The sequence below is a fragment of the Phialemonium atrogriseum genome (genome assembly GCF_030411735.1).
Source record: "Phialemonium atrogriseum strain 8032-3 unplaced genomic scaffold QBC33scaffold_14, whole genome shotgun sequence".
Taxonomy (NCBI): domain Eukaryota; kingdom Fungi; phylum Ascomycota; class Sordariomycetes; order Cephalothecales; family Cephalothecaceae; genus Phialemonium; species Phialemonium atrogriseum.
Genome location: NW_026848151.1, coordinates 212,144 through 224,753, shown reverse-complemented (window position 1 = coordinate 224,753; position 12,610 = coordinate 212,144). Strand labels below are relative to the sequence as shown.

The following is a 12,610-nucleotide window of genomic DNA, read 5'->3' as shown; positions in this document are numbered from 1 at the left end:
ATGAGATGGAGGGGAGAGGAAACGATGCGATGTTAGGAAGCTGAGAGGAGGAAGAGTAAAATCCACCAGAGATTCGCAAATACGGATATGCCTGCGCTGATGCAAGACAGTGAATAAAGTCGACTAAAAAAAAGGAAAGGGAATGGGAATAAAAAGTTCTGGGGTGGGCCTTCTGTTTGTACGAAATCAGTAGAGTGAAGACCAGATCTCATCAGGGGACAGGGGTATGCCTGGTACTTTCACAAGAAAAACAGTCCGGTACCGCCCTAACAGCCACATGAGCGAAAACGCCCAACCATTGCCAGATCAGCACATACCCGTAAATACTGCGTAGATACAGCATCAGCAAATGAGGAACTGAAAACTTAGAGCGGCAGCAAGCCCAACCACAATCAATTGACCTGGCACGACTGTTCTAAATTGCCCTGTCCAGCCATGTCTACCTTGTGAGGTCTCTAAGATATGGGCTACATGCGTCCACACACTAACGCCACGCCGCACTGGGCAATCTCGTTAATCTGGCGAAGTACACTTGGTATGTGGCGTACTACCTCCCTAGCCACCTCTTCTTTAAACCGGAAGCACTAGCATTCTCAAGTAACCAGGTTGAGAAGTTAACACATGGATGTAGTTAGTGCAGACCAATCGTTTAATGCAGGAGTATCCGTACATTGGTGTAAAACGTACATTTATACGCATAAAAGGAACGTTAGAAATCTTAATTACGGTGGCTGAACAGGGGTGAAGGATGGATGCGAGTACCTAGCTTGCTCGCCGCTCGCCGCCCATGTGATGGCCGCACACCTTACAAACCTGAGGTGCGTCATAAACCCAACACCGCTAACGGGACCTCCTTTTTCCTGGTTTGTGTGCCGGGCCTGCGCGGGCGTTACTGAATACTCCGATCTTGATATTTCTCATTGCTCAACGGCAGCAGGTAATTGGTCGAAGATCCGAGTTGTATGCCTCAACAGTTAAGGTTGAGTGCTTTTGGCGCACGAGCTTCGAAGCCGAAACCCTCAAGCTCACGACTCATGGACTGATGAGGCGCTCGGTGCAGCTTCGGTATCATCGCCCCGTTTGCGAAGGCCAAGGGCCAAGAAGGCGATGTAGCGCATCGGCCTAGCGGGAGAGTCCTCAAAAACGTACCGAATTCGGCAGTGTTGGAGTTGGTGCACTGAGTCGCGCGCCCAGTGGCGGCTCACCAGGGAAAATAGAACGGGAAAAACAAGAACTGAGAGCGGCCAATCCAGGATCCAGATGCGCCTGGCCGGCGGCATTCTCGGATTTAGTTGCCTATCGACCTGCTGGGAATTCGATGATCCCACTCTGCCGCTATTTGCTAAATGCAGCCACCACCAAGTTGGCTACACCTATCTATCAAGCACACGGCCATGGCAAGCACACGCTCATCTTTGTGCTCTGGAGTGGTTGTATCATAGATACGTGATACGCTGAACCATAGATACTCAGTGCGGGAACGACACAATGCCAAACGGCGGATGAAGTCTGCCTGCCTAGGTACCTAGGTATCACCCATTGGTCGCAGTCATTCGCTCTGCCAACTCTACGCATATGCATCTGCTGCACTGATACCTAGACAGCGCATGTTCACATCGTCCTATCCAATATGTTTATTTTGCCAAGGGGAGGAACGAGGTCAGGCATCCTTCACATGCTATTGTGATTACCTACAGATATACTTGAGCGACGCAACCGAGTTAAGGGGCGACACATGACAAAAAGATAGAACGTTGTGCAGCAACCACGAGTCAAGATATTATTTAGCGAAGAGAAACCTGTTGAGGCAGCTCGAGAGTAGGATAGGTACCTATCATAGTGAGAGCCCAAGGGGAGGCTGGGACGGAAGGGAAGGGAAATACGATGTAGGGACGACAATGAATACTCCGTATCCGCACAGAGCACTAGGTATGTATGGAAGAAAGCGGAAAAGAACTTGGCAAATATGTATTAGTACAGATAAGGAAGGAAGGCTAAAATAAAACGTCATATTGTATAGGTAGCGCGACTCCCTGAAACAATACCGTGCCTCTGTTTACCTTTTTTTGACTTGAAGTACCTTAGGTATCAAGGGGAAATTCGAGTGGCAAGCAAGCTGAGTTAGCACCAAATTCAGAGAAAACCGCGTGTCATTCGTTGCAAGCACGAGCACCTAGAGCTGGATATCAGTCAACAGTTTCTCCCTCACAGAGTTGCAAACGAGGGCGCGTTTACTTCGCCCAGGCCCCTGATGCACGAAGGCGCTTTTCTAAACGCGTCCTGGTCTCCTCCCATATGGATATGGTGGCGGGAAGAAAGTGGCTCCTCCAGGGTAAGAACAAAACGGTTCTAGTGGAGCGAGCCTGGCGGCGATCTGAGGAGGCTCTAGGAGGGTCCCCCATCGTCAACCCACTCCCACGGTTCGTTCTGTACGACATGAAAAATTGGAGTCATGAGGGGCAACCTCCAAAAATCCAACTGCTATATCTTGACAGCAACCCCTCTCTTCCAGCACGGTGTCTGGTCCTTCCTACCTACCTAGCACACATCATCTTTGCTGCGGTGTCCGTCGTCGGGGAAGTCGCCGAAATAACCAGTGAGTCGCACCCCTGGCAGGAAGTTGAACTTGCACTACTAGCCCCTAACTTGGCTGGGCAAGAACCTGGCGCCACGAGAATCGCCGAAGCTGGACGGGTGGAAAACGAACCCAAAACTTGGGAGTGATGAAAGAACTCGCTCACATCATCGACCCCTCCGTCTCTCAATTTTTGATTTTGAGAGACGATACTCAATCATCCAATCTTTGTCATGGTGATGACGCACCAGGGCAAGGATGTGGTCATTGAATTGGGATTCCAGTCTGTGCCTAGACTCGGAATGCTGACACGATCCAATCAATTACCCTTGTCCACACCGCACTAGTCTGCGCCACTACGCATGGGTTGCGAAATTATTTCAGATACTATCGATATCCTTGGCCGAGCTGCTTCCGACCGCTCTTCCCTTGAATGCTTCAATGATGACTTTGATCGGCCAGCTTCCGACCAAACGATCCGGCTTCTTTCGGGCGCAGTTGGATTTTGCCCAGCTTCTCCGTTTGCCAAGATATTGTCATTGTCGCATCGTTTTCTAGTCGCTCCGAACTTTGCCCGAGACAAGGCAGTGCAACTCTACGTCTACGCCCCTGAGAACCTACCCAGCTACCTTACGCACTTTATTACAGCCCGGGCGGGTCCGTCCCAGGTCCGTCTTAACTTCTAGGTTAGGTACTATGTAAGAAACGGCTCCTCCCAAGTCGCGCCATACCGCTGTGGTTCCGTCTCGTGTGAAGATGACGATGAGACGAGAAGTTAGTGGGGAGACAGAAGAAAGCAAACTCGGTATATTTTCTCCGGGACTGTCGCCCTGGACAATCTACATAGCGGTACAAACTAGTGTCCAGACCCCAATTTACGTATACGGTAAGGATAGCCGGCGTAAGTCTTTGCGCGAGTTTCGCACCTCGGTCCTCCTGCTGCCGGTTTACTGCCGGGTTTACGACTGTACAATGTATATCTGTATTTGTATCCGTACTCCCTCGCGTTTACGGGTCTCTCACCCTCGTGGCTGATCCCTGTAAAAAAGATCAAGGGTGGCGGCACTACCCAAAGTGGAAACCCGTATGCAGAACCAGGGGCGACCCGTACATCGGACGTGACCTTGGATTGTTCGTATGTCCGCAGTACATGCAATTTTTTTTTTTTTTTTTTTTTTTTTTCGCGACTTGGAGCCAACTCAGTAAAGACGAGCATTTGCGCTATGTGCCGTAGATATTGCCGCGTGGCATGCTCGAATTTTTAGACGGAAAAGAAGCGGGGAAAGGAGGTTGGGGGTAGGCGGGTGATTAATCCCACGTTCGGATGTGGGACGTATGATGCAGCAAACATATTTGTGCATGGCTAGGTAGGTCCTGATGGGATTATGTACCTACAACCGAATTTCCCTTCCACTTGTCATTTGTGCATGAAAGAAAGGAGCGTAATCCGAGTATACCTATTTACGAAGATTGCTGCATCCCGTGGCTCTTACAACGTACTGAAAGAGTACTTAACGGGCAGCATCTTGGAGTTTGAAATTCGGCGGTGGCGACCGGGACTTCCGATGGAGGCACGACGGCGGTTGGCAAAAATGTGACCTCCTGCCCCCTTTCGAGAAAGTTCTCATTGAAAATCCTTCTAGAAAATGGCTAGGGCGGAACTCGCGTCTCTTTGAGCCGGTAGCGAGTCAACGGGCTGTATTCCGCCAATGGGTCTGTCATTGATGACAAACCCTGGCGGAATCGGGAAGGTGTTGGGTAGTGTGGTCGGTGCCATACCAGGAAATTTTCTTGATGATGCTCAACCCCCTGCCAAAATCTCCCGTCGGCATGGCATTGCATGTGTGGGAGTTTTAAGACCATGGCTGTGGCAATTGGAGTCTGCCTTGCTCGAAGTGTCTACATGAGAAAGTTCGCCGATGCCCATTTGGCAAGGCTCTGGCTGAGGCCTAAAGTATTCATAAACCCAGTTCACCGGCACCGGAACCGAAATATTCGGCATCTCGAAAAACCGGCATCCACTTCAGTCGGAGAACGGCAGGAGCCACAAGGCTGTCGGCAAGGGGACCGACTCCACCGCCTCCACCAGATCTCGGCACCCACCAGGCCCCGTTTTTCTTCGCGTTTTTTTATTTTCTATTTTCGCCAATGTTTGGGGGTCTGGAAAGAGGCGTAAAGGATAGTGTGGAGGGGGAGATTCGAGGTAATAATTAGTAACTACCGGTACAATACATACCGAGGTAATCTCAGAAACCTTGGCTCTCCCGGAACCTTGATCGATTCAAGGACGCGTCATGGCCCAACAACAAGATTGATGCAGCATCCGATAATTGTGGTAGTAGAGCGCGACCATCAGATGACGGTTCATGCACGATTGATGACTGAATAGGGATAATGGGCCGACGCCAAATTACACCCAACATTTTTTTTAACTAGACTTGTTTCAACCGATGTCTTGGGTTGCGAGCTTCTGCACCAAGGATGTCAAGTGTGTTTCGCCTGATGCATCAGAAACATTATTAGTCTTCATAGTATTATTGCTGGTCAGTGGCCGTTCACGGCTATTGCGGTTGGGGAATCCTTCTCCCGGACTCTAGTACCTACTGCAGTACAGAGCTAGTACCTACAGATATGTGTGAATATTGACATGGCTACGTAAACTGGGTAAATTACCTACCTTGGCTCATTCCTCTCTCTCATCGAACCGGACGGGTACTCAGTACAGCATTCCAATTTCTAGGGCGAAGATCATCCGCATCTGAAGAGCCTCGTTGGGTGAGACTAGGACGATCATGGACCTACAGAGACTTTTGTGCTCGTCTCTGGAAGAGGCAGGAGTAGCTGCTGCTTTTTGTCAAGATACATACCTCCATATAGTAGATCCCAAAGTCGAGTTGAGTTTTCTACATTGTGATGATACGCGTGACTCCGGGCTCCCGATTGTGCTGTGAGCCATCCCGGCCATCGTGTCAACATTCGAGGATATACGTATCACAAGGTATATGTATATTAATAGACAAATCCACTTCTTGAGCCTCATCAAGTAGGTAGTGTTGATGCCCTTGCTCTCCACTCTCCCGGTCCTAGAGGAGTGGATATGCGGGCATCTCTATAACCCTATAGACAAGGACGGGCAAGCCATTCGTTCTGTCTCCACTACCGATAATTCGGGAATGAGGCGTTCTTGCCGCCTTCACGGCGGCCCTCCCGGCGGGATACGACGTCGGAATTTACTGTATTGCGACTACCTCGTAAAGTGACCAGACATGTCCAACAACAAGAGCAGCCTATCGATGGTGTTCTCCCTGTCGCCATTTGCACGCTTCTGCCCGTCGTCCCTCATACGCGCCGAGTCCTCTCCCCTGCCGCTATAGCCCCCTCCCTTCTCACTCAGCCCCCGGCAAACAGTTATGAAGACGTCTACCTTCTTCCGGAACGACACGTATAGCTTCTTCGTCTCGCCCGTCTCGCCCGCCTCGGTAGGTTGAACCGTGCCAGCCGCCTGTCTCCTCAACCGTTTCGCGAACTCCAGTATCGACATAAAGATATCCTCGACGAGTTTCAGCACCGGCTGCTGCCTCTTCCGCAGCAGGAGTGTCAGCATGATCTCGTCCAGGACCTGCTCGTGATAATCGCGCAGCCGGTCCGGGCTGTACCCCTTTCCGACCCCGGGAGCGGGGAGAGAGTTACTCGTCAGCTGGTCCTGGACATGGTCGAGCCAGTCATCGAACCGGCGCCAGGGCATGACGATGCCCGTCTCGAAGAAGTAAGCGGTGAGTTGGGTCACGAAATGATGCGCTTCGATTCGGAAGCGAAGAGAGATGTTGTCAACGGGGACGCCTCGGGAAGTCCGTGTTGAGACGTCCCGGAAGAGTTGGTTGACCACGTAGAGCATCCGCAGAATTCGCACCAGGAGCCTGAAGATCTTGTCGTACTTGATGAGAATGACCGGCGTCATGATGGGCAGAAGAGCCGAGGGCGGCTTGTAAGATATCCTCAAGAAGTCGAGTGCCCCAAGTGAATCCGGATCGACGCATTTCTCGATTTCCTCGGGCGAGAGATCTCGCACCGCAAAGCTGATGTCCCCGAGTAGGTCTCCCTTCAGGGCTTGCGAGGTGCTCGGTTGTTGTGGGGCACCCGGTCGAGGCTCGTAGCTGTCCGCGAGCACCCCCATAAGGGCAAGTCTGAGCTCAGAGCTGGCTGGTGGCCAGTTCTCGCGGCCACTCAGACGCAGTCCCATGACACCGCCACTCAACGCAACGCCTGACTGGCGCTCTGCTGTGTCGAGTTCAGGGTCAAAGAGAGCATGTGAGAGGCGACTGCAGAATAGGCCATTCCCCAATAGTTGGTATTGTCTCTGCAGATGCAGATGATCCCGGAGATGGTGGGTGGTGAAGAGCAGGCGAGTGCACTCCCTGTTGACCAGGCGCGCCTGAGCAGCGACTGTCGGGCCAAAGGACAATAAGGGTAGCAAGGTCCAGTGGGGTGGGAGCCCAGACTCATGGTGCAGGCTAGCTTGCTGGTCAAAGAGCTGCTCTTGTAAGATCCGTGGTAACCCGTCATTGGTGATCGGCTTCTGGCCCATGGGTTGATTTAGCATATGTATCGATGCCACTACCTTCTCGGTAAGCTTCGCCTCGTCTGGGCCGAAGAATTGCAGTTCATGATCGACTCTGCTGAGAGGCAGCCGGCTGTGCTTCGCTTCGCCTTTCTCGTGGAGGATCCCCTGGATGACCTCCGCCAAGGCCTGCTCATAGTTTTTGGCTTTATCTTCCACTCTCATGATGGCGTCCCAGTCAAACTCCCACTGAATCTTGGGCGGGTTGGCCGCTGTAACTTCATCCTGCCGTGCGAGAGGGTGTTCTGGATGGTTCGATCGTATGAATCTAAGGTTTCGACCCGTTTCAAAAATGCCGAGGGCCATCTCTTCCGAGATGAATGAAGGCATATTGTCCTCGTCAAGGAAGTAATCGGGCTCGTCCAGTTCAAAGCCTTGATCGTCAATCCACATCCGATTTTCAACCTTGACGAAACTCTTTCCCGGCCCGTTCTTTGTCATGACGATGGCTTCCTCTGGCTTCAGACCAACCCATTCCTCAACAAAATCTGTCCACGGTTTTGATACCATTCGCAACACCTCGCAGACGGCGTTGTGCAAGAAGCCGTCTCTGTATTCGGTGGACTGGGCCTCTTGGAAGAGCATAGAGAGTATTTGCTCGTCCGATCTAAATGGCGATGCTTTCTCAACCAGTCCCCTGAAGTAGACCAAGATCGACCGCACTGGCTGCACGAGTGCCTGAAGCTGCAAAGGCGACCTCGATCTCTGGGCGCGTACGCCGAGCTCAGCCTGGATTGTGAGGAGGAGCATGTCAACTGCATTGGCCAATGCAATCCTTGACTGGCAGGCGTGCGAGGTGTATGTCTTGTCGACATATGATCGCAGATAGCGCGTTGTATCGCCGCATTCGTGGCATGCCTTGTTAATGCCTCCCAGACTTTCCCCGGAGAAGCCAGAGATCTTTAGATATGGCATGGTTGGAACAAAGCATGCCTTGTCGTCGTTCCATGAGAACAGCATCGAGCTCCTCCCAAGAGCCAGGGTAAGAAGACAAGAGCAGTAGACGGCTGAGTCGACGACCTTGCAGTCATCGTAGGCCGGAACATGGAGAGGGTTGTCCTCGGCCGCCAAGAGTGAATCAAACGTCCCAGGTCCGGACTCGGAGATAAACGTTATGGGCGATTCGCTTTTTCCTCCGCTATCAAACTTGGCCCAGGTTTTATGTTCGGGCTGCTTAGCCGAGACTCGATCATGGAAGAGCCAGATATCTTCAGCCTTGGGCTCAAGGACAGGACCTATGACTGGCTCGTCAAGGGAAGGGATTGCCTTGATTTGAACTTCAGGTCTAGATGGAAGGTCCAGAAGGGCCGGGGTCTTGAAGTAGGGATGGTCACTTGTTGTCTTGACCCCGGCGCCGTCTAAGGCTTGGGGGGGCACTCCTAAGGCCTAGATGTTAGAACTGAAAGTTTATCATCGGATATGTTTCTACTGTATAACACATACTATCCACATCAAGAGCGAAGAACGGGCCATGCTGCAGATGCAGGGAGGGTGATTCTAGCCAAGCGGAAGGTTTCCAGAAATCTGGAATGGCGAAGACATCGGAGGCGTCTCCATCGCCATTCATCATGCTAGTATCTTGACACAGATGGGAGGATTCATAGAAGCTGAAACGGCGCGTCCTGACTGTAAGTACATGCCGCAACTAAATAAAGACGAGAGTGTGAAGGTGAAGTTTTAAGAGATGCAGGTAGGTACCTACCTATTTACCTGCAGGAGACGCGGACGCGTTGGGGTTCTCTTGAATCGCGACACCCCACTTTACCAGAAGGTACGAGGGTACCTCTACAAGCTCCAAGCTCAGCTCCCTTTCCATTCTCCAGCGCTCCTATCCTCTACGGCACACGCTGTTATGGGGGTTTACCGTTCTACCTTGCTTCCTGGCCATCAATTACAACATTATTAACCAAGTATTGAGCTATCTTGGTTCCAATGCCGCCCAAGAAGAAAGGCCGCAGCAGCACCGTCGCGACCCCGTCTGGAACGGCGACACTGGGGCGCGATGAGGATGCCATGGATGTCGACACTCCAGCGGCTTCGGAGACTCCGACGGCCGCAAATGCGCCGAAACCACCTCCCGTCGACCTGAACAGCCCATGGACGGACGATCAGGAAGCTTCGCTGTTCAAGGCCGTCATCAGATGGAAACCTGCTGGTAGGCACAGCGTTCCGCCACCAGCGGTCGTGCCTGGCCCAGCATGCGAACACACAGCTGACTATCTGTTCTGCTCTCCCAGGCATGCACAAGCACTTCCGCATGATCGCCATCAGCGAGCACTTGCGCAACCACGGGTTCGATCCGGACTTTCTCACACACACACGCATCCCGGGAATCTGGGCTAAACTGCGGACCTACTACAACATGGAGGCCATCGACGAGCGTGAAAACAACATCGACTACCTCGAAGACGAGCATTTCGACCGCCGCTTCCTCGATTTCGAGCTTCCGTGGGCCGACTTCGGTGACGATATGATGGGGCGTGCCAAGGCTGACCCCAGCGAGGTGCCGACGAGCCCGGCGCAGTGGGACCCCGACGAGGAGCGGCAGGGCGGCAAGAAGCGGAAGCGGGGGGCGGACACGATGGCAAGCTCGTCGTCAGCAGGGCCGAAAGCTAGGAGTAGTACGGTTGAGGATACCGAGGGCGAGACCCCGGGTGAATCACCAGCACCGAGGACGGCAAGGGGCGCGAGGAGCTCCAAGCGCACTGCTAGCAAGGCGCGGAAGACGAAAGAGGACTCGACCGAGGCCGAGACGTCAGGGGTGGAGGAGGAGGAGGAGGAGGAGGAGGGGGAGGAGGAGGAGAATGGGGAGGAGGGGAAGGAGAAGGAGAAGGAAGAGGACTCTGACTCCGGAGATGCGGACGAGGAGAGCGAAGAGCAAGAGACCAGTACACCGGCTTCGAAACCAACAAGAGGAGGCGGCAGGGGTCGTGGGAGAGGTCGGGGCCGTGGGAGAGGCAGAGGAAGGGGTCGTGGCGGATGACCGAACGGGGATATGTTTACAGGAAGTCATTTGCTACTGATACGAGTTGAGTATACCCGACGAGGGTGTGGTCTGGGGGGCGCTCTTGGGCACGGCGCACTATGATACCAGATGCCACTTTTCCGCTATGCCCACCCACATGTACGGTTATGAGAGCGTCGCGACGGACAGGATAGATCAAAACTGTATCAACGGCATGGTCTGCCAAAACATAGTCTGCAGAAATGAGGCTTACGGTATGTGCAAGTATCAGTTGGCATACATACAGGTCATGCCCCGCTACGAAAGCCGAAGTATTAAATGCCTAAATAAATAACAACCCCACCATCGCGAAAAAGACACGCCTCCCAGCCTACCTGCAACCAACTGTGACGGAACCAAGCCAGCAAAGAGTCCGTGTCTCTCAAAATGTCTCGAGGCGGCCCTTCAGCGGAGAGGACCCTCACCCTCACTGAGGAGCTTGAGAAGCTTGAGCAGTCTATAACCCTAACTCTCCAAGGTCCGCCCCATCTTTTATTTACACTTTGGACTCTCTTAAGTCGCTAATCGCTAACAACGCGTAGAAATCGATCATAACTTCAATAAAGCGCATCGCATCGTGACCAGCAGCATACTTCCGCTTGTCGAGCAGTATGGCGAGCACTCACGATCCGTATGGGAGGCGTCCAAGGTTCGCAAAACAGACGGCGATGCTAAACCGAACCCACTCCGGTCGACCACCTTGCTAACCCCCACCTCCAGTTCTGGAAGCAATTCTTCGAAGCCTCCGCCAACGTCTCCCTGTCCGGTTACGAGGAGCTAGCCAATGATGGAGACACCACGGCCGCGACCGCCGAGGACGCGACCATCCGCGATGACACCACAGGGGACTACGCGCCCCACTGCCCGCGGAGCCACGGCAACGACACCACCGCGACCGCCGACCAGTCGAGCCCCTACCAGCATCAGCGCGGCGCCGAGGACTCGATCCTCTCCGACGGCGACGGCACTCTTACGGGGAGCACGCCGCGCCCGCCGGCGACCAAGTCGCTGTCCGTGAAGCCGCAGTTTGCGGATCTGGGGTCGCCCTACGAGGCGTTGAAGCGAGAGCTGCGGAACGAGATGGCGTCAGGTGGCGGTGGTGGTGGTGCTGCTGCCAGCGGGCCCGCGGGTGCAGACGACGAATCGGATACCGAGATCCTCTTCCAGCAGCACACGGCACGCCTGCCGGACATGTCGATGACGCCGCGGTCGTCGATGGCGGCCGGCGGCGGGCATGATCTCGGCTACGACGACACCGACCAGTTCGGCCCGAGGGCGAACAAGGACCCACTGCTTCACCGGGTCCTGGACAAGAACTACCGGCTGATGGCCACGCCACACAAGGGAGCCGGCGGCACCGGCGTGTCGCCCATCAGATGGAAGGTCACGGAGAAGAAGGACGACGCGCAAAGCAAGGGCAAAGAGAAGGCCCAGCTTCCGAGCTGGCACGACTCGCCCATGTCGTCGCCCGAGATGGAGGTGCCGAAGCTCAGAAGCGCGGCGTTCATGTCGCCGGTCCGGGCTGCGTACAAGACTAAGATGGCGGCCGCGCCGAGGACGCCGGGTGTGAGCGTCCAGACCCCCGCGGCCGGCAGGAAGACCCGCGATGTGTACCAGGAGACGCCGGGCGCGGAGAAGGAGACGGACGAGATCACGTGGGAGAGCGACAGCGACGACGACATATACGGGGGGATGAGCCCGCCGAAGACGATCAACTTTGCATTGGCACCATCGAAGCTGCTACAGACGCCTGGTAAGAGGACCGGAGTCACAATCGCTCTGCCTCGTGATGGTGATTGCTAACAATGTGATAGCTCGAGAGGCAAGCAAACGCATCGTCGAAGATATTCTCCTTACTGCTGGAGCGGGACCAGACGACTCGGAAGAATACAGCCCAACAGTGGTCAAGATGAACGCCAATGATTTGGATGATACGTTTTAAAGACGATTTAGTATGTATATTTGTGTTTGGTTTCGGGTTTCCTCTGAGATGTTGAACGTATGTGCAATATCAACCAAAACTCTGAGCAGCCATGACAAAGATACCCCTATTCCCCCGTCATTGCAGAGTTCTCGAAGGCAACAAACTAGGCCATGTTCAAGGATGTATATGTCCTTCACAAGAATAGAAACCGAAAGAGAGCGGTAACAAAAGAAACCTCGATGTGACTGACAGCAATTCGAAGGCAAACAATGTGAACACCGCCCATTTTCCCATGTTTATGTTCCAATATCCCTTCTCCCTTCTATTGGAATGAATCTCCTCTAGTCTCCAAACTGTATCATGCCTCTCATTTCAAACAGGATGGCGTCCGGCAACCGCCCCCACCGTTGGCCCGGGGGCGCGCGCCGGCCGGCGGGGGGGGGGGGGGGGGGGGGGGGGGCGGGGGGGGGGGGGGGGGGGGGGGGGGGA

At 53.8% G+C, this 12,610-nt stretch overlaps 2 protein-coding genes across 2 annotated transcripts; one reads left to right on the top strand and one right to left on the bottom strand.

The window, feature by feature from the left end:
• Positions 1-5,566: 5,566 nt before the first annotated feature.
• On the bottom strand, positions 5,567-8,875 carry QBC33DRAFT_539996 (Spc98 family-domain-containing protein). The gene is made up of 2 exons (XM_060428025.1): positions 8,637-8,875; positions 5,567-8,572 (listed from the first exon to the last, which is right to left on the bottom strand). The coding sequence occupies exons 1-2, from the start codon at positions 8,761-8,763 to the stop codon at positions 5,820-5,822; spliced, it is 2,880 nt and encodes a 959-aa protein (XP_060282938.1). The 5' UTR covers positions 8,764-8,875; the 3' UTR covers positions 5,567-5,819.
• Positions 8,767-12,139, top strand: QBC33DRAFT_611424 (putative dash complex subunit ask1 protein; the record flags this gene model as incomplete). The annotated part of the gene is made up of 5 exons (XM_060432448.1): positions 8,767-9,348; positions 9,431-10,141; positions 10,740-10,846; positions 10,918-11,950; positions 12,012-12,139. Exons 1-5 carry the CDS (start codon positions 9,126-9,128, stop codon positions 12,137-12,139), a joined length of 2,202 nt encoding a protein of 733 aa, XP_060282937.1. The 5' UTR covers positions 8,767-9,125.
• Positions 12,140-12,610: the final 471 nt, after the last annotated feature.